The 21,405-nt window shown below is 49.3% G+C and overlaps 1 protein-coding gene across 5 annotated transcripts in view; it reads right to left on the bottom strand.

Moving 5' to 3' along the window:
- Positions 1-16,812: 16,812 nt before the first annotated feature.
- Positions 16,813-21,405, bottom strand: part of LOC101939023 (acyl-CoA dehydrogenase family member 11-like) — a 34,279-nt gene continuing 29,686 nt past the window's right edge. For 3 of the 5 annotated variants that reach the window (XM_005278806.5, XM_005278807.5, XM_042856058.2), the window contains 2 exons: positions 19,416-19,482; positions 16,813-19,076 (listed from right to left, as the gene is read on the bottom strand). In XM_005278806.5, coding sequence (XP_005278863.2) covers positions 18,950-19,076; positions 19,416-19,482 — 194 coding nt within the window. In that variant the 3' untranslated portion in view covers positions 16,813-18,949. The remainder of the gene's footprint in view (positions 19,077-19,415; positions 19,483-21,405) is intronic. The other 2 variants (XR_010592867.1, XR_010592868.1) reach the window with 1 other exon arrangement.

Below are 21,405 nucleotides of genomic sequence, written 5' to 3'. Positions count from 1 at the left end.
CTGCTGCCAGGACAACCTTGCAGGCAGCGTTGGATGCGGTGGACACAGCCACGTGGTCCATGGCCTCCGCGGTGTCCATGAGAAGGGCATCGTGGCTCCATCTGTCTGGGCTGTCCAGTGAGGTGCAGACTCCTTGCAGGACCTCCCATTTGACGGCAAGGCTCTGTTTGCAGAACAGACAGACATAAAACTGCATGGCCTGAAAGACTCCCGCACTACACTTAAGACTCTTGGCCTCTATGTTCCAGCTCTAGCTAGACCTAAGTTTAAGCCATAGCAGGCTCCCGACCAGGCCACCCAGTCTAAATACGAGCCCCCTTATAAAAATTCGCGGGACTATAAAAAAGTCTGTAGAGGCAGTCCCGGTCTGCCCCCTAGCCTGGGTCCTCCAAGGGCAAACAGGCAGGGAAATGGCAGTTTTGACAGGACGCCCGGGGGCGATTTACCAGTTCACATCAGGGATCCACCTGCAGTAAAGCTTCCCTTCTCCAACTGGTTGTGTGCTTTTCTCCTGGAGTGGTCGCGGCTGACCTCGGATTGATGGGTCCTCAGCACCATCTCCTGGGGCTACACCCTCCAGTTTACCTCTACCCCACTCAACCACCCTCTGTCCCAGTCCATCCTGGGGGATCCCTCTCACGAGGCCCTGCTCGAGCAGGAGGTGGGGCGGCTCCTTGGCCTAGGAGCGGTGGAAGTGGTGCCAGTGGAGTTCAAACGCAGGGGGTACTACTCCCGTCATTTCCTTATCCCGAAGACCAAAGGGGCACTCAGGCTCATCCTGGACCTGCGAGGTCTGAACCAGCACATGATGAAGCTCAAGTTCCACATGGTCTCCCTGGCCTCCATCATTCCCTCCCTGGATCCCGGGGACTGGTACGCTGCCCTCAACCTGCAGGACACGTACTTCCACATCCATATATTCGAGGGGCACAGATGCTTCTACCGTTTCATGGTTGGGCACAAGCACTACCAATTCACGGTCCTCCCATTTGGCCTGTCCACTGCCCCCAGGGTATTTACAAAGTGTATGTCTGTGGTGGCGGCCTACCTCAGGTGCCGTGGGGTCCAGATCTTCCCCTATCTGGACGACTGGCTGGTCAAGGGCAGCTCCCGGTCACAGGTGCAGGATCATGTGGCGCTCCTTCTGTCCACGTGCACCACTCTGGGCCTGTTGGTGAATGACACCAAGTCCACATTAGTCCCGGTACAGCGCATAGAGTTTATTTTGGCAGTCCTAGACGCCATGTCGGCCAGAGCCTCCCTCCCACCAGACAGGTTCGAGACCCTGAAAGGGCTCATCGACACAGTCACAAAGTTTCTAGTGACAACAGCCAGAGTGTGTCTCCAGCTCTTTGCATGGTGTAAAGTATCAGGGGGTAGCCGTGTTAGTCTGTATCTACAAAAACAACAAGGAGTCTGGTGGCACCTTAAAGACTAACAGATTTATTTGGGCATAAGCTTTCGTGAGTAAAAACCTCACTTCTTCGGATGCATAGAGTGAAATTTAGCCGTATGGAGTGGAAATCCATCAGCCTCAACAAAAAACTTGCACAGATACAGACAGACATCATCTTCCTCTCCAAATGCAAACAGATGGACATCATACCAAAAGGACTGAAGGTAAAAAATCCATTGCAATCAACATACTACACTGAGTATGGTGAGAGACTGTGCCACACACTCTCAAAGAAACAGGAACCACCTGATCAGCATCCAGTACAGCAGACAGGAGAAGATCAAGAATGAGCTCTCAGAACTGGAGACTCTCATACAATACCAGCCTTCTACACAAACTTCCACGTGGCTGGACTTTACAAAAATGAGACAAGCCATTTACAATGCACACTTCACTTCTCTACAGAGGAAAAAGGACAGTAAGCTATCTAAACTAATACCTGCCACTGGGAGCTATAACAATGGTACCCTCAACTCATCTAACAACATTGTCAATCTTTCCAACCACACACTTAGCCCAGCAGAAGAGTCTGTCCTATCTCGGGGACTCTCTTTCTGTCCCACCATCCCCACAAACATGATACAGTTCTGCGGTGATCTGGAAGCCTACTTTCGTCGTCTCCGACTCAAAGGAATATTTTCAACGCACCACTGAACAGTGCACTGACCCACAGGAACCCTCCTACCAACACTACAAAAAGAAGAACTCTGCGTGGACTCCTCCTGACGGTCGAAATGACAGACTGGACCTCTACATAGAGTGTTTCCGCAGACGTGCACAGGCTGAAATTGTGGACAAACAACATCACTTGTCCCATAACCTCAGCCGTACAGAACGCAATGCCATCCACAGCCTCAGAAACAACTCTGACATTATCATCAAAGGGGCTGACAAAGGAGGCGCTGTAGTCATTATGAACAGGAGGCTGCCAGGCAACTCTCCAAGACCACATTCTACAGGCTGCTATCCTCTGATCCCACTGAGGAATACCAAAAGAAACTACACCATCTGCTCAAGAAATTCCCAGCTACAGCACGGGAACAAATCTACATGGACACACCCCCAGAACCCCGACCAGGGGTATTCTATCTGCTACCCAAGATCCATAAACCCGGAAACCCTGGACGCCCCATCATCTCAGGCATTGGCACTCTGACAGCAGGATTATCTGGCTATTTGGACTCTCTCCTCAGACCCTATGCTACCAGCACTCCCAGCTATCTTCGAGACACCACCGACTTCCTGAGGAAACTACAATGCATTGATGTTCTTCCTAAAAACACCATCCTGGCCACCATGGATGTAGAAGCACTTTATACCAATATTCCACGTGAGGATGGACTACAAGCTGTCAGGAACAGTATCCCTGATGAGGCCACAGCAAGCCTGGTGGCTGAGCTTTGTGACTTTGTCCTCACCCACAACCACTTCAGATTTGGGGACAACTTATACCTTCAAGTCAGTGGCACTGCTATGGGTACCCGCATGGCCCCACAGTATGCCAACATTTTTATGGCTGACTTAGAACAACGCTTCCTCAGCTCTCGTCCCCTAGTGCCCCTCCTCTACTTGTGCTACATTGATGACATCTTCATCATATGGACCCACGGAAAGGAGGCCCTTGAAGAATTCCACCTGGACTTCAACAATCTCCACCCCACCATCAACCTCAGCCTGGACCAGTCCACACAAGAGATCCACTTCCTGGACACTACAGTACAAATAAGTGATGGTCACATAAACACCACCCTATACCGGAAACCTACTGACCGCTATACGTACCTACATGCCTCCAGCTTCCATCCAAGACACATCACACGATCCATTGTCTACAGATACAACTGAATTTGCTCCAACCCCTCAGACAGAGACAAACACCTACAAGATCTTTATCAAGCATTCGTAAAACTACAATACCCACCTGGGGAAGTGAGGAAACAGATTGACAGAGCAAGACGGGTACCCAGAAATCACCTACTACAGGACAGGCCCAACAAGGACAATAACAGAACACCACTGGCCATCACATACAGCCCCCAGCTAAAACCTCTCCAGCGCATTATCCACGATCTACAACCTATCCTGGAAAATGATCCTTCACTCTCACAGACCTTGGGAGGCAGGCCAGTCCTCGCTTACAGACAACCCCCCAACCTGAAGCAAATATTCACCAGCAACTACACACCACACCACAGAAACACCAACCCAGGAACCTATCCCTGTAGCAAACCTCGTTGCCTACTCTGTCCCCATATCTACTCTGGCAACAGCATCAGAGGACCCAACCACATCAACCACACCATCAAGGGCTTATTCACCTGCACATCCACTAATGTCATATATGCCATCATGTGCCAGCAATGCCCCTCTGCCATGTACATTGGCCAAACTGGACAGTCCCTCCGAAAAAGAATAAATGGACACAAATCGGACATCAGGAATGGTAACATATATAAGCCAGTAAGTGAACACTTCAATCTCCCTGGTCATTCTATTACAGATTTAAAAGTCACTATCATTGAACAAAAAAACTTCAGAAACAGACTTCAAAGAGAAACAGCAGAACTAAAATTAATTTGCAAATTCAACACCATTGATCTAGGCTTGAATAGGGACTGGGAGTGGCTGGCTCATTACAGAAGCAGCTTTTCCTCTCCTGGAATTGACACCTCCTCATCTACTATTGGGAGTGGACTACATCCACCCTGATTGAATTGGCCCTGTCAACACTGGTTCTCCACTTGCGAAGTAACTCCCTGCTCTCCATGTGTCAGTATATAATGCCTGCATCTGTAACTTTCACTCTATGCATCCGAAGAAGTGAGGTTTTTACTCACGAAAGCTTATGCCCAAATAAATCTGTTAGTCTTTAAGGTGCCACCAGACTCCTTGTTTTTCTCCAGCTCTTGGGTCACATGCCGGCGTGCACATATGTGGTTCGCCATGCCAGACCCAGGATGAGGCCCCTCCAGCTCTGGTTGTCCTCGGTGTACTCCCAGGCAGGATGGACAAGGTCCTCACTGTGCCCGAGCCTGTGATTGCCTCCTTACAATTATGGTCCTCCCCGGGGAACATGTTCCGCAGGGTCCCGTTCAGAGGCAGGCCCCCGTCGATGGAACTGGTGTCCGACCCATCAGACCTGGGTGTGGAGCCCATGTGGGAGATGTTCAGACCCAAGGTCTGTGGTCTGCAGAGGACCTGGCCCTCCACATAAACGTCAAGGAGCTCAGACAGTCCGGCTGGCGTTTGTGGCCTTCCACTCACGCCTGAAGGGAGGGTGGTCAGGGTTCTCAGGGACAACACGGCCTCGATGTTTTACATCAACAGGCAAGGTGGGGCCCGCTCCTCTGCTTGGAAGCCCTCAAGCTGTGGGACTTCTGTATAGGCCACGACATTTGCCTACAGGCCTACCACCTAGCAAGCGCCCGGAACTCATGGGCGGATCACTTGAGCAGGGACTTCTTCTCTCAGCACGAGTGGTCTCTTCAGCCAGAGGTGGTGCAAAGACTTTTCCTGGAGTGGGTAACTCCCCAGGTGGACCTGTTCACGACTTGGCAGACCCATCGATGTCCCCGGTTCTGCTCCAGGCGAGGGGCTGGGATGGGGCGCTATCTCTGATGTCTTCCTCCTATCCTGGTCAGGCCAGTTTCTTTATGCCTTCTCCCTGTTCCCGCTGATCAGCAAGGTCCTGGAAAAGATAAAGACAGACGGGGCCCAGGTCCTCCTGATTGCCCCGGCATGACCCAGGCAGCATTGGTACGGGACCCTCACGAGCCAGGGCCACCTCCTCCCCCCAACCTAGCGGAACTCCACCTCATGGCGTGGCTGCTCAATGGTTAGGCCGGGAGGAAAGGTTCAGCGCGTCCTCTTGGAAAGCAGGCGACCCTCCATGCGCCGAGCCTACTTGGCAAAGTGGTCTTGGTTCTCCCGATGGGCAGATGAGCGGGGGGTTTCCCCCGTGGCTGCCCCGATCCAGCTTGTTTTGGACTACCTCCTTCACCTTAGAGCCCAGGGCCTGGCGCCATATCAGCCTTCCACCCACCAGTGCAGGGCCACATGGTGTTCTCCCATGCCATGACTGGCCGATTCCTTAAGGGATTGGATCGTCTCTTCCGGTACATTAGGCCCCCAGTCCCGCAGTGGGACCTGAACTTGGTACTGGCCCGGCTGATGGGTCCGCCGTTTGAGCTACTAGCTACATGCTCCTGGTCGCACCTCTCATGGAAGGTGGCCTTCCTGTTGGCGATCACGTCAGCTCGATGTGTCTTGGAGCTCAGGGCCCTGACCTCTGAACCCCCGTACACGGTGTTCCATGAGGATAAGGTCCAGCTCCACCCACATCCTTCGTTCCTCCCGAAGGTGGTCTCCACCTACCACATGGGTCAGGACATTTTCCTGCCGGTCCTTTGCCCCAAGCCCCATGCGTCCAGTGAGGAGCGCCGCCTCCACACACTGGACGTGAGACAGGCTCTGGCCTTTTACCTGGAACGTACAAAGCCATTCAGGAAGTCCTCAGCCGAACGCATGAGAGGCCGGCTGATCTCCACTCAGCGGCTCTCCAACTGGATCACCTCGTGTATTCGTACCTGTTACAACCTGACAGGAGTCCTCCCGCCGCCAATTGTGAGGGCACACTCGACTAGGGTGCAAGCCTCGTCGGCTGCATTTTTGGCCCATATCCCCATTCAGGACAGTTGTAGGGCTGCCACATGGTCTTAGGTTCACATGTTCACCTCGCATTATGCGATCGTCTCCCAAACCAAGGAGGACGCAGGGTTTGGCAGGTCTGTGCTCCATCCCAAGTGTCTGTGAACTCCCCACCTCTGACAGATACAGCTTGGAATCACCTATTGGGGAATGCACATGAGCAATCACTCGAAGAAGAAAAGACAGTTACCTTTTCTGTAACTGGTGTTCTTAGAGATGCGTTGCTCATGTCCATTCCACATCCCGGCCTCCTTCCCCTCTGTCGGGGTTGTCTGGCAAGAAAGAACTGAGGGCGGGGGTCCCCAAAACCATGGAGGCACCACTCCAGGGGTCGCTAGGGGCACTCCCCTATGGGTACTGCTAGGGGAAAAACATCCGGCACCAGTGCACATGGCAAGCACGCACACCTGCTGTGGAATGGCCATGAGTAACACATCTCAAAGAACACCAGTTACGGAAAAGGTAACTGGCTTTTTTATACAGTTACATATTTGGCCACAGAGAGGCAGTGTTGTCTCACCACTGAAAGGGAAGATCCAAGCCTAAAGACCCCTTACTTAATGCAACAGGGGTCTGGTGATTGCTACATGAGACAGGAAATTGTACAGGAGTGTGTGAAGCTCTGCATGTGCCATCCAAATACCACACTGGAACCTGACTCCCCATGCAGCTGTGTTCAGAGGTGATTAACAAAGATGCGTCTCTTAGGGTGGTGGTGGAAGAGCTGTTCATTCCATGTACTCTAAGGGGAAGCAAAGCATCGGCCTCTCCCACTCCCTCTTTGTTGCTCCTGGATGCGTAGCCCTGCACTGCCTCTGGAGAGAGTTGGGGCACAACGCTGGAGGAGCAAGGTGAGTTCTTGACACACCTTGGAGGAAGTGGGGGTTGGGCGGCAGGCTCCAGTAGTGGGAATTCAGGAACCTGGCTCCGGCCCCAGGCTCGGACCGTGGGGCAGCGGGTACTGACACCCCCCTCCCCTGGCTCTGGCCACATGGCCCCGACCTCCAGCTGCGGGGCTTCAGCCTCCGGCCCCTGGTTCCAGCTGCGTGGCATCAGGTGCTGGCTCCCAGCTCCAGTCCCGAGCTCCGGCCACGCGGTGGCAGGCGCTGGCCACAGGCATTGACCCCCAGCCCAGCCGCACGGCAGCAGGCTCCAACCAAGCACGGGGCTTTGGGCACCAACCCCTGGCTCTGGTTGCAGGGCAGCAGGTACTGACTCCCAGCCGCAGAGCTTCAGTCGGCTTCTGGCCCCCAGTTCTGGCCATGCCGTGGCAGGTGCTAGCCCCAGTTTCCAGCCACGTGGGCCTAGTGCTGATCCCCTGCTCCAGCTGCACAGCAGTAGGCGCCAACCCACAGCTCTGTCCCCAGGCTCCTGCCACGTGGTGCCGACCCCTGGCCCTGGCCGCGCAGCAGCAGGTGCTGTTTCCAGCCACATAGCAGCAGGCACTGACTCCTGGCTCCAGCCACGCGCTCCTGGACTCCGGCACCCGGTTCCGGGCTCTGGCCGTGTGGCGGCAGGCACTAGCCCTGGGTGCTGACCCATAGCTTCAGCTGCCTGGCAGCAGGCTCTGATCCCTGGGTTCAGCCATGCAATTCCTGTCCCTAGCTCCGGGTTCTGGCCATGCGGCGGCAGTGTGATGGGTTGGATCACAGAAACCCCCTTGGGAGCTGCCACCCAATGTGCCAAGACTACTTCTACCCCTGCCTTCCCTGCCAGCTCGGAACCCCAGCACCCTGTCTTGCTGAGCCTGCTCGGGACCCCAGCACCCTGTCTTGCTGAGCCAGATACTCCCGTCTGCTCCAACACAGACCCAGGGTCTGAATTACTTGCCCCAAAGCTGCAGGTTTACCTGAAAGCAGCTCACAGATGCCCAACTCCCAATGGGGTCTAAACCCAAATAAATCCATTTTACCCTGTATAAAGCTTATGCAGGGTAAACTCATAAATTGTTCACCCTCTATAACATTGATAGAGAGATAAGCACAGCTGTTTGCTCCCCCAGGTATTAATACATACTCTGGGTCAATTAATAAGTAAAAAATGATTTTATTGAATACAGAAAGTAGAATTTAAGTAGTTCCAAGTAGTAACAGACAGAACAACGTAAGTCACCAAGCAAAATAAAATAAAATTCGCAAATCTATGTCTAATCAGACTGAATACAGATAATCTCACCCTTAGAGATGCTTCAGTAAGTTTTTTTCCCCTCAGACTGGACACCTTCCAGGCCTGGGCACAATTCTTTCCCCTGGTACAGCTCTTGCTCCAGCTCAGGTGGTAGCTAGGGGATTCTTCATGATGGCTCCTTTTCTCTTTGTTCTCTTCCACCCCTTTATATATTTTTTGCATAAGGCGGGAACCCTTTGTCCCTCTTTGGGTTCCTACCCCCTCCTCAATGGAAAGACGCCAGGTTAAAGATGGATTCCAGTTCAGGTGACATGATCACATGTCACTGCAAGACTTCATTGCCCACTTGCCAGCACACACGTATACAGGAAGACTCACAGGTAAAACACAGCCATCTGCAGATAATGGTCCTGGTTAATGGGAGTCATCAAGATTCCAAACCACCATTAATGGCCCACACTTTGCATAATTACAATAGGCCCTCAGAGTTATATTTCATATTTCTAGTTTTAGATACAAGAGTGGTACATTTAAACAATTAGGATGATCACACTCAGTAGATTTTAAGCCTTGTAATGATACCTTACAAGAGACCTTTTGCATGAAGCATATTCCAGTTACATTATATTCACTCATTAGCATATTTTTATAAAACCATATTGATTGCAACATTACAGTTTTCAGCCACACAGCAGCGGGCACTGACTCCTGGCTCCAGCCACGCGCTCCTGGACTCCGGCACCCGGCTCCGGGCTCTGGCCGTGTGGCGGCAGGCACTAGCCCTGGGTGCTGACCCATAGCTTCAGCTGCCTGGCAGCAGGCTCTGATCCCTGGGTTCAGCCATGCAATTCCTGTCCCTAGCTCCGGGTTCTGGCTGTGGGCACTGAGCCTTGGCCCTGGCTGCATGGCCGCAGACACCAGGCCCTGGCTATGGCCACGCAACAGTGGGGCTCATCATCCACCCTCATTGCCCCTGGCCCCCGCTGCCTCCCATGGCCTTGTATCCATCTCCCCCTCCCAGGACCCTGCTGCTTTCCTGGCCTCGCATTCACCCCTTCCCCCTCCATTACCCTGGGCTCCTGCTGCCTCCCCAGCCCTGCATCCATTCCCCCCCCCATTGCCCTGGGGCCCCCCTGTTCCGCACCCATTGCCTCTGGCCCCTGCAGCCTAACCGCTTCGGCCCCCACCATCCAGGTCTTAATGGGTTCTGGGGCTTGCTGAGAAAAGTGATATTAACAAACATGCAAGTATCACTTTTCACAGCAGACTTACTAGCTATCTGTGAAAAGTGATCCTTCTATGTTCGTTAATATCACTTATAACTTTCCATAGCCTCCCAGGTAGCTAGTAAATATGCTGTGATATTAACAAATATACAAATACCATTTTTCACAGCAAGCCCCAGGACCCACTAAGCCCTGGATGGGGGAGGGGAGGGAGCATTATTTTTGTTATTGAGTCTGCCAAAAAACCCTACAAATATACATTACAATGATTTGGACGTGAATCTGTGAATATTTACTTTTTTTCCCTACAATTAATTAAGGGAGAGTTGGTGGCCGCACTTGGAGGCCACCAATAAATTTGTTGTGAGAACTGCTCTAGAGTCAGGTAAAGAGTAGGGCAACAACTAGGTATTTTGGAGGCAGGTGTACAGGACCTCTGTCCTCTGGTGTCCGTGTCTTCTCGTGGCAGGATAGTTTGCGTGCTCTAATGATCCCCAGAGTCTGTGTCGGTGGGGGCTTTTTGCTCCTGGTAGGGTTCAACCATGCCAGATTGGTCTGTGGGGGAGGGAACCAGACAAAACAGACACCCTGGTCCTCCAAGTTGGGGGTTAGGCATAAGGCTAACAACCCTGTCCCATAAAAAAACAAAATATGTTATGGAAACAGCAACGGAGAAATCAATCATTTCTGTGTGTGATCGCCATTGGGAGTCAATGACCCGTATGACTGCCAGTGGTGAAAGCTGAAAGGAAGGAAGCCACTGGCATGAAGACTGAAGTGCTCAACACCAAGACAAAAACCAAACTTGTTTTTTGGAACGTACAGACAATGTATGAAACGGGGAAGCTAGCTCAGGTCACAGCAAAGATGAGATGCTACAGCTTACACATCCTGGGTGTCAGCGAGAGCAGATGGACGGGATCAGGAAGATTAACAACAGCCTCTGGAGAAACTTTGCTGTTTTCTGGACAGGATGATGGACAACACCATGAGGGTGTTGCCATCCTTTTGAAGAAGGTAGTGGAGCATTCCCTGATTGAATGGAAATCTATCAGCAGTAGACTTATGAGAGCCAGACTGAAAGGGAAACATAATAATATTATCCTCACTCAGTGCTATGCTCCGACAAATGACAGCGATGAAGAAGTAAAGGACAAATTCTACTTTACGCTACAGGCAGAGTTAGAGAGAGTACCACACCACGACCTAATTCATTAGAGACCTGAATGCCAAGGTCAGGAAGGACAACACAAACAACGACAGAGCAATGGGAAGACATAGGTGTGGCACCATGAATGAAAACGGAGAAAGGCTTGTTAATTTCTGTAATACGAATGACCTAGTCATCGCAGAACCCTGTTTCAACATAGTGAAATTCACAAGCTGACATGGTGTTCTCCAAATGACAGAGATAAGAAGCAGATTGACCATATCATGATCAATGGCAAATGGCGACGCTCACTGACAGATGTGAAAGTGAGAAGGGGTGCAGATGTTGGCAGCGACCACCATCTTGTGACAGCCTCCATCAAGCTAAAACTGAGAAGTGTGGGTCCACCAAAAAAGGGACATAGAAGTTATGTTATTGACAAGCTAAAGTCCCTTGAAATACAGAGTCTTCATTCTGCAGTTAAAGAACAGGTTTCAAGCTCTTGCAGACCTTGATGAAGAGGCGGGGAATGCAGATGAGGAGATCAACAAGAAATGGGACAAAGTAACCATAATTTGTAAACAGAGCAGTGAAGCCTGTCTAGGCTACAGGCAGAAGAGAAGGAAGGAGTGGATTACACCCAGCACATGGAACGCCAGAGAAACCAGATGAGCCCTGAAGAAAATAGTTTTAGACACAAAATCCCAGAAGCTAAAGGACAAATACCACGAGCAGTAGAGCAAGGCAAAGTCAAACACCTTGTGAGAGCGGACAAACGGCATTATATTGATAACACTGCTCTACAGCCAAAATGCTTCTGAAATAAATGTAGTCAAACTTTACTAATTCTGGGTTACTGAGAACGAAAATGATGCTTAAAATTATTGATTGGCTCTAGTTTTCAAGATATGCTATTGGGTCAGTCTATACGACCCTTGACTTGGGAATGGCGGAGGATAAGTGAGTTATAAAGGGAAGGGATCTCAATTTAAACCAGAAATGACTAAAATACATCTTTGACTGGATCTATGAATAAATCTATGACTGGGTTTGGACAGTACTTGCTTTTTAGGCAAAACAATGAATGATGCAATCTGAAGCTGACATTGCGTCATACATGATATGAATTGCATCATGTTATTCCTAGAAGTCATGGATGATGCAATCATAACGAAGCTTACATCACTCTGCTGAACAAATTGCCCTATATCAGCTCTAGAAATCATACAGAGTCATGCTCTCTTATTTGTCAGTGTTTGATTTTGCAAAGGGACACATTTCTGTTTAGCCAAAGTGAGCAGAGATGCCTCGTACTTGTGTGAACAGTGCAGATAACTTCTGCTATGTTTGTGGTGAAGTGACTTTTGCATCACAAAAGCGCAGTATAACCACTATGGTTAAGAAAGCCTATCACCTTTTGGCTGCAAAATTGGAGATCAGGACAAGAGGTGGGCCCCACACATATGCTGCAACACTTGTGCAACAAATCTTCGCCAGTGGTTGAACAGGAAAAGGAAATCTATGCCTTTTGTAGTGCCAGTGATTTGGAGATAGCCAACAGATCATACCAGCAATTGTTACTTCTGCCTGGTGCCTCCAGTTGGGAAAGGTGTGTCAAAGAAGAAAAAGTGGACTGTGCATTATCCAAACATTCCATCAGCCATACACCCAGTACCCCACGGAGAAGGACTGCCGGTTCCTGATGCACCAGAATCATTCTCACTTGAGTCAGACGAAGAAGAGGATGAAACTTCTGGTCCTGAACCATCAATGTCACAGGACCCACATTTTTTCCCATCCTCCTCCTTTGAACCACACCCGGGCCGGCTCCAGGCACCAGGCTGACAAGCAGGTGCTTGGGGCGGCCGCTCCGGCGAGGGGCGGCACGTCCAGGTATTCGGCGGCAATTTGGCAGACGGTCCCTCACTCCCGCTGGGAGCAAAGGACCTCCCGCCGAATTGCCGCTGCAGATCGCGTTCGCGGCTTTTTTTTTTTTTTTAACCCTGGAGCTGGCCCTGACCACACTTCATAACACAAGGTGAACTGAATGACCTTGTCAGGGATTTGGAACTACCCAAGAGTAAGGCAGAGCTGTTGGGCTCCAGACTACAGCAGTGGAATCTCCTGGCAGGTGATGTTAGGGTTTCCATGTTCCGTGACCATCAGAAGGACCTTGTCCCATTCTTCTTCATGGAAGATGATCTTGTAGCCTGCAACAACATCGATGGTGTGATGGCAGCCCTCAACATCGTTCACGATCCAGATGAGTGGAGACTGTTCATTGATTCATCGAAGACGAGTCTTAAAGCTGTTTTACTGCATAATGGCAATGTTTTGCCACCAATTCCAGTTGGTCATGCAGTCCATATGAAGAAAACCTAGGACAACATGAAACAACTTTTGAGGTGCATAAACTATGACCAACATCAGTGGCAGCTTTGTGGCGATTTGAAGGTTGTTGCTCTCTTGCTTGGTCTGCAGACTGGATACACAAAGCAATAATATGGACACCTGAAGGCAAGCAAAAAAGAGGCCGCCTGAAAACAACATGGCGAAGATCTGTGGAAGCCGAGCTGAGAAACCTGGGGCACAGCTGGGGAACCATTGAAAGACTTGCCAGAAACAGACAGGAGTGGAGGAGCTTCGTCGCTGCCCTAAATGCCAGAGGCATAATAGGAACATGATGATGATGATGATGAGGTACAGGAACTGCTGCCACCACTGCTGTATGAAATTCAGTTTCTGGAGTGTGTTTGGTTCACATTCTGGATCCAGAGCAAGATTTAGATTATCTAAAATGTTAGAATGTTCTCTTCAGCTAGAGTCCATTGATTGATGGGACCCAGCAGGGGATGTTTGTCAGTGCTGCTTAGTGAGTTATTTTTGGAAAAGATGAGTTATAACCCTGAGTCTCAACATTTGTCTGGCTAACTGTACAGTGTACAAACATTAGGGACAGGTTAAGAATGATCTCCATCCTTTCATTTTATGCTCACAGTACAGGCTCTGGGGCTGAGAGATTGTTGCTTTTGGGGTTTTAAGGTCAGCACACCCTCTGGACTTTCAATTTTTTGAAATGCTGCTTTAGAGTTTTATCTTATTATTTAAGAGGTATGGTTTTTTACCTAATTCCCAGAGTTATATTATTAAATTAATTGTCTTGCAGTGGTCACAGATGATGCATTTGGTTGTACATTCGGAGTGGAATTTTTATTAAAATAGCATCTGAAATCTGATCAGTTGCTTCAAGGACATTAAGTGTCTTAACAAATGCAAATCTCAGGCCGGAGAGCGGGTTAGCTGCAGTACAAATTGTTAGAGCCTAGGGATTACTTGTTTGTAACACCATTTGTTCTGCTGTCACCTCCAAGTGACTATTCAGGTATTAATAAATTTGTCATTTACATACACAGTGACAATTGTACAGTCCCTTGTGTTTTGTAACTCAGTGTATATGTAGGGCTTAAACATTTTTTTGTTTTGAAAATCCCTCTCCTCCCCTGCCGCCACAAAAAAAAAAAAAAAGCCCAAGCTCCCAGTTAACATGGATTGTCATAGCCTCCAAAGCCCTGCACTCCAGGAGATTGGCTCCTAGCAAGCATCAGGATCTTGGTGGTCTGTTAATCACCTCTGCAAACAACTCCTAATGCTAGAAGTTAAATGTGGGTCATTGTATATTGGATCTAGCACACGTACAGGGTGAGCTGTGCTTTAGCCCCCTTTTAGGCCTTCTCAAGTGCATCTCTCTGGTGAGGGGTTTCAGTACTTTCACCCCTCTCTGCATGGCACCATACGGTCCTACCACGCTTTGGGCAGATCTACACAGAGGTCAGAGGTGTGATTTTGGCACATGTAGGCATACCTGAGCTAGCCTGAATCTAGCTAACCTGGGTAGCAGTAGCAGTGAAGCTACGGCAGCCCAGACTTCAGCACATGCTGACTGTCCAAGTGAGTACCCAGGATCCTGAATGGGCTTGTACAGCCTGTGCTGCGACGACTTCACTGCTGTTAGTACCCGAACTAACTAGACATGGCTAGCTCAGGCATGGTCTACATGTGCCAAAATCACACACCCCTGCTTGCAGTGTAGACATGCCTCACAAGTGGTGTGGGCTGCAGCCCCTCTGGATACCAACTGTAGTACAACAGTCCCTTTTGTTTGGCGTGTGTGAGCCCCTTTCCTCTAGGAGTCTGTGACGACAACTGATTAAAGTGACTGAAAAACAGGTTCTTCAAAACAGGTCACTGGCCTCCCACGAGGCCTGAGCACAGAAGGCGTTGAAGTACACCCCGCTGGCCGACACCCTGAGAGCCCAGGGCTACGAGGTTCAGATTCACACCCTGATCGTGGGAGCCCTGGGCTCTTGGGGCCCCCACAACGAGCCGGTACTGAGAGCGTGCGGAGTTAGTCAGCGCTACGCCCGACACATGAGACGGCTCCTGGTGTCCAACACCATCAGGTGGTCCAGAGACATCTATACGAAACACATCACAGGACACCAATACCAGGTTGAATAATCGAGACTGCTGACCAGGGAAATAACCTTCCTTCCCTGATGAACCAAGGAACGCACCCCACCCATGTACTTATTCGCTACACTGACTTGGACTCTTTATATATACCAGGGTGGTGTACCCAAGCTCACTTAGCCACTGACACTTTAAAAACTCCCGCACCCCAATCTGGGTCTATGCTGGTTATGTGATATGTATGTATCCCTTCACCCTTGCAACCAATACCTGTAATCCCTCATAACTCAAGCCCGACCCCAGATGTTCATACAGTACCTTCCCTCTTAACTTGTGTATATTTAATTTTAAACATTAACTTTAATAAAAATTTTAAATCTATTCAGCCAAAGGCAGATAGCAAGCAGAGAAAAGGGTAAAATAACAAAAGACCTAAATGTCTGGAGCTTACCTAAATTTATTCTTTTTTCTTAGCCCAGCCACCCCTACTCCTGGCCTGGGACAGACAGACAGACAGTCCCTACAGCATTCTGTGTGTGTCTCCCTGCTCCCCATCCCCCTTCCTCTCTAGGCCAAGGTTCTTAACTGCTTATGGTCCTTCTTGAGATCTAGGCTGTGGCCTTGGCAAAACAACTGTATGAAGTTGCTGGTGCCCAGAAAAGATCTTCCCAATTAATAACCTAACCCCTATTATCTTAACTCCCTTGAAGGTGTTTACCCCAGATGTCTGATCTCCACCATTCTGTCATTTCCTGTTGGCTATTCATAACAACCCTTCATTTGACTCTGTGTATCAGACAGAATGATATCAAGCAGATAAACTGCAGTACATATATTCATACAAAATAATACAGCTATCTCCCTTCTTTCCAAAGTAACGACACCTACATGTCTGCCTTGATAGTTTTATTGATTTTAACCTAAAACTGGAAACCTCATGTCCTGTGTCCTGCAGTACCATTAAGGCACATGTGCAAGGGAAATGAATGAGCTCTCTGGAGGGCAAAGATTAATTTCCTTTACCAGTAGGAAGCAACTTTCTCATTCTGGGAGCCTGGAGCAAGATTCATATTGAAGTGACTTGTCTCATCCCACAGTAGCTTTTTATGCAGTAGCTTTAGTAGAACTAGGCTGACTGTTTGTGCACTTCTGAGGCTCTGAATGCCTCAGCACCAAGTGATTATCATAGCAGGCATAGAGCCCTCCTCGCTATAGTGGTTTGAGCCTTGGCCTGCTAAACCCAGGGTTGTGAGTTCAATCCTTGAGGGGGGCCATTTAGGGGTCTGGGGATTGTACTGGACGCACCAGTCCCCCTTTGAGCAGGGGGTTGGACTAGATGACTTCCTGAGGTCCCTTCCAACCCTGAGATTCTGTGATGTCATTGGCCAAGAAATAGCATGTCTTTGGTAACAATAGTTAACTGTATTCAGAGGTAGAGTTACCCACTGGGCTGGGTAAGGCAATGAGCACACTGCATGTCTCTAATTTTTGGGTGGGGGAAAAAGGCTATCGTAGGTGCAGTGTATTTATGATTCCTTCCCCACATCTGCCCTCTTTATAATTTGAAGTTCAATTCAATAGGGAGTTCCACTTACCGGGTATGGCAAGGAGACCTGCTCGGTCTCATTTAAATGTTGAGCACTAGATGTACTTTAAAAAGACAAATGCAACGTGTATTGAACCTTTTCCCAACTCCTTTATTGCAGAATAGCCAAATCACTCAACCATCTTGTTCAAAGAAATGGTTTCACATTTTAAGTTGTTTGCACTGATTTGATAAGGATTATAAAAAAAATTGCTTAGATCTTACATTTCTGATGTAATTTTATCAACTACATTGTGTATTTGATCTCACCAAAGTTTGATTTTTAAACAGCATATAGGGATAAGTTTGGCTCAGTACTGTACCTTAACAATTCAACTTCTAATACACTGAGGCCTGGTCTACACTACAGAGGCAGCTTACATTGACCTAACTCTATAAGCATCTACACTACAATGTAGTTCGCACCGATGTAACTCGCCCACTACATCAAATTAATAACTCCACTTCCGCGAGAGGTGTAGTGCTTAAGTCAATGTAGTTAGGTTGATGCAGTGTCATTGTAGACATTGTGTTGCTTACATTGACTGTTACTGCCTGTCAGGAACTGTCCCACTATGTCCCATACTGGCAGTTAAATTGGTGCAATCACTCCAGGTGAGGATGTGCACTGCTGACACAAGGAGCGTAATGTGGACATGAAAACAGATTCAATTACCGTGATGGCTGTACGTCGACATAACTTAGGTTGACTTAATTTTGTAGTGTAGACTTGCCCTAAAGTACTTCTCTGCACGAGGCTGTCTTGTGATATGCATGTCTCAATAACATCAAGTTTCTATTTAACAATTCCTTGGGTACACTTCCTCACTAATCAAATGTAACCACTTCTTTCAGACCCATCCCTAGGGTAACTGGAACTCTACCAAGCACCCCCCTATAACCATGCTGACCCATCTCTGCCTGGGAAAGAGGATCTCGTCTTTATTCTTCTGGCCAGGTGCTCAAACCATTACATCTGCTCCAGACTCAGCTTCCTCAGAGGTCAGTGTCCTATTTTCCAGGGCCTCCAACAAGAGGCCCCCAGCTTAGAGTCTCCATGTTCAAGTCCAAGTATCTTAAGTTAAAGCAAAAATTTGTAACAAGGAAGAAATTAAAGAGAAAATCACAAGCACCGCTAGCCAAAATACTACACAATGGTTAGCTAGCTTGGCTATAGGTTTAGTTACAGGATAAGATACAGTTTTAATCTTAATGTATGATATGGTCCTTTGTCCTACCCAGCTGCAGCTAGGACCTATTGCACTTAGCAACTGCTGAGTTGAGAACAGGGCCGGCTCCAGGCACCAGCCCTCCAAGCATGTGCTTGGGGCAGCACCTGGAGGGGGGCGGCACTCACCCGGGGAGAGCGGGACCGCGGCCAGGCTCGCCACCCTCCCCCCGGGGCTCCGGCCGCTCGGGGAGAGCGGGGCCGCGGCCGGGCTCGCCACCCTCCCCCCGGCGCTCCGGCCGGTCGGGGAGAGCGGGGCCGCGGCCGGGCTCGCCACCCTCCCCCCGGCGCTCCGGCCGGTCGGGGAGAGCGGGGCCGCGGCCGGGCTCGCCACCCTCCCCCCGGCGCTCCGGCCGGTCGGGGAGAGCAGGAGGCCTTTTTGCTGAGGGCAGCAAAAAAGCCAGAGCCAGCCCTGGTTGAGACCCTGGTTACATCACAGTGTAGATGGAACTTATGTTCTCAATTTATACTACAGCCTTGGAACCAGATGCTTGTGGCTGAAGAGGCCAGTGGAGAATGCCCTTGTGGAGGGGAACTCTCCACTGACACACAGCTGCTGGAGGCAGCATTGCAGATGTAGGGTGTGGGCTCAGAGAGAGGGGGTAGGGAAGTGGTGTTGCAAAGCTAAAAAACAATTTTATAAACTTCTGCAACATCTGTGTTTTAGACCAGGCTTCAGATGTAGCTTTGGTTGTTTCCTTGTCTCAGTGTTGAAAAGAATACTCATTAGCACGTCAGTGTCTTATTAAATTCATTATCTGCATTTGACCACCAGGTGTTTCCCTAAAACATTCTAAGCATGTTTCTTTTCAACACCTCCTGAAAGAGACTATTGGTGATACTTAGATGGTCATAGCCCATTTGTTTAGCATAACCCTAAATATTAAGCACACTATAAGCAAATGCAATTTGTACTGGACGCACCAGGCACTGGCCAGGATTATAATCCAATTTCTCTTCCAAAGTGAGGTATGGATTTTCTCAGTTAGCTTCAGTTAAGTCATAGCTTTCCTTTCAAAACTGGGCTTCCCTCATAAACCAAGTAGGTATCCATGGAAGCTGCCTTGTCATCATAACAGCCAGCTTTTTCTTCTGGGTCTACGGGGCAGAGATCCTGTTTGCACCACCTGAGTAGGGAATGCAAATAACTTTTAACCAAAACCATTGTATGGACAATACTTGTTGCAACCTAACCCCTAGTAGTATTACAATCTCTAGAAAGGCATGCTGTGGACAGGCAATCCCCATGAACACCATGGAGGGGACTGATCAGATTTCACTAATACCACAGCAGGACCGATAGTGGTCTCCATGAGCAGCGGATGTTGAGGTCTGGGTCTGTCACAGAGGAAGGTGTGACTGACTACCTGAAAGGGATCGGATCACAGGAGTGTGGTGCGGTGCCTGCTGAATACACCTAGGGGATCTGCTTGGAAGAGGCGGCTGGAGAAAGGGGATCCATTTACCTCTGAGCTGTGTAAGTGTCTGTGGAGGTGGCATCAGGCTGGGCTGCGTGTTCGAGTAAGAGAGCCCCTGCAAAAAGCACATGTTAGGTATAAATGTTTCCAGACTCCCATCCCAATAGCAAAATGTAATGGAAGGGTCGGGTATTCCTTACTCCATCACAGCATCTTGCTGGTTCATACCTGAATCTCCTTCTGCTCAAAAAGGAGGCAGTGACCAGCCTTCCTTATACCACCATTGTTGAACAACATTTGAAAACCATCAAGTATCAGAGGGGAGCTGTGTTAGTCTGAATCTGTAAAAAGCAACAGAGGGTCCTGTGGCCACTTTCCTCAGATCCCACTGAGGAATACACTAAGAAACTGCACCATCGACTCAGGACACTCCCTACACTAACACAGGAACAAATCAACATACCCTTAGAGTCCCGACCGGGGTTATTCTATCTACTACCTAAGATCCACAAACCTGGAAATCCTGGATGCCCCATCATCTCGGGCATTGGCACTCTCACTGAAGGACTGTCTGGATATGTGGACTCCCTACTCAGACCCTACGCCACCAGCACTCCCAGCTATCTCCGTGACACCACAGATTTCCTGAGAAAACTACAATGCATTGGTGACCTCCCAGAAAACACCATCCTAGCCACCATGGATGTAGAGGCTCTCTACACAAACATCCCACACACAGATGGAATACAAGCTGTCAGGAACAGTATCCCTGATGATGACACAGCACAACTTATTGCTGAGCTCTGTGACTTTATCCTCATGCACAATTATTTCAAATTTGGTGAGAATATATACCTCCAGACCAGTGGCACCGCTATGGGCACCCGCATGGCCCCACAATATGCCAACATTTTTATGGCTGACCTGGAACAACGCTTCCTCAGCTCTCGTCCACTCACGCCCCTTCTCTACCTACGCTACATTGATGACATCATCATCTGGACCCATGGGAAGGAGACCCTGGAAGAATTCCACCATGATTTCAACAGCTTCCACCCCACCATCAACCTCAGCCTGGACCAATCTACACGGGAGGTCCACTTCCTAGACACCACTGTACAAATAAGCGATGGCCACATTAACGCCACCCTATACCGAAAACCCACCGACCGCTACGCCTACCTTCATGCCTCCAGCTTCCACCCCGGTCACACCACACGATCCATCATCTACAGCCAAGCACTGAGGTACAATCGCATCTGCTCCAACCCCTCAGACAGAGACCAACACCTACAAGATCTTCACCAAGCATTCTCAAAACTACGATACCCACACAAGGAAATAAAGAAACAAATTAACAGAACCAGACGTGTACCCAGAAGCCTCCTGCTACAAGACAGGCCCAAAAAAGAAACCAACAGAACTCCACTGGCCATCACTTACAGTCCTCAGCTTAAACCTCTCCAACGCATCATCAGTGATCTACAACCCATCCTGGACAATGATCCCTCACTTTCACAGACCTTGGGAGGCAGGCCAGTCCTCGCCCACAGACAACCCGCCAACCTTAAGCATATTCTCACCAGCAACCACGTACCGCACCATAACAACTCTAACTCAGGAACCAACCCATGCAACAAACCTCGATGCCAACTCTGCCCACATATCTACACCAGCAACACCATCACAGGACCTAACCAGATCAGCTACAACATCACCGGCTCATTCACCTGCACGTCCACCAATGTTATATATGCCATCATATGCCAGCAATGCCCCTCTGCTATGTACATTGGCCAAACTGGACAGTCACTACGCAAGAGGATAAATGGACACAAGTCAGATATCAGGAATGGCAATATACAAAAACCTGTAGGAGAACACTTCAACCTCCCTGGCCACACAATAGCAGATGTTAAGGTAGCCATTTTACAGCAAAAAAACTTCAGGACCAGACTCCAAAGAGAAACTACTGAGCTCCAGTTCATTTGCAAATTTGACACCATCAGATCAGCATTAAACAAAGACTGTGAATGGC

The sequence above is a fragment of the Chrysemys picta genome, chromosome 15, assembly GCF_011386835.1.
Source record: "Chrysemys picta bellii isolate R12L10 chromosome 15, ASM1138683v2, whole genome shotgun sequence".
Classification (NCBI taxonomy): Eukaryota; Metazoa; Chordata; order Testudines; family Emydidae; genus Chrysemys; species Chrysemys picta.
Note: the sequence above shows the minus strand (reverse complement) of the source record. Positions and strands in the feature narration are given on the sequence as shown.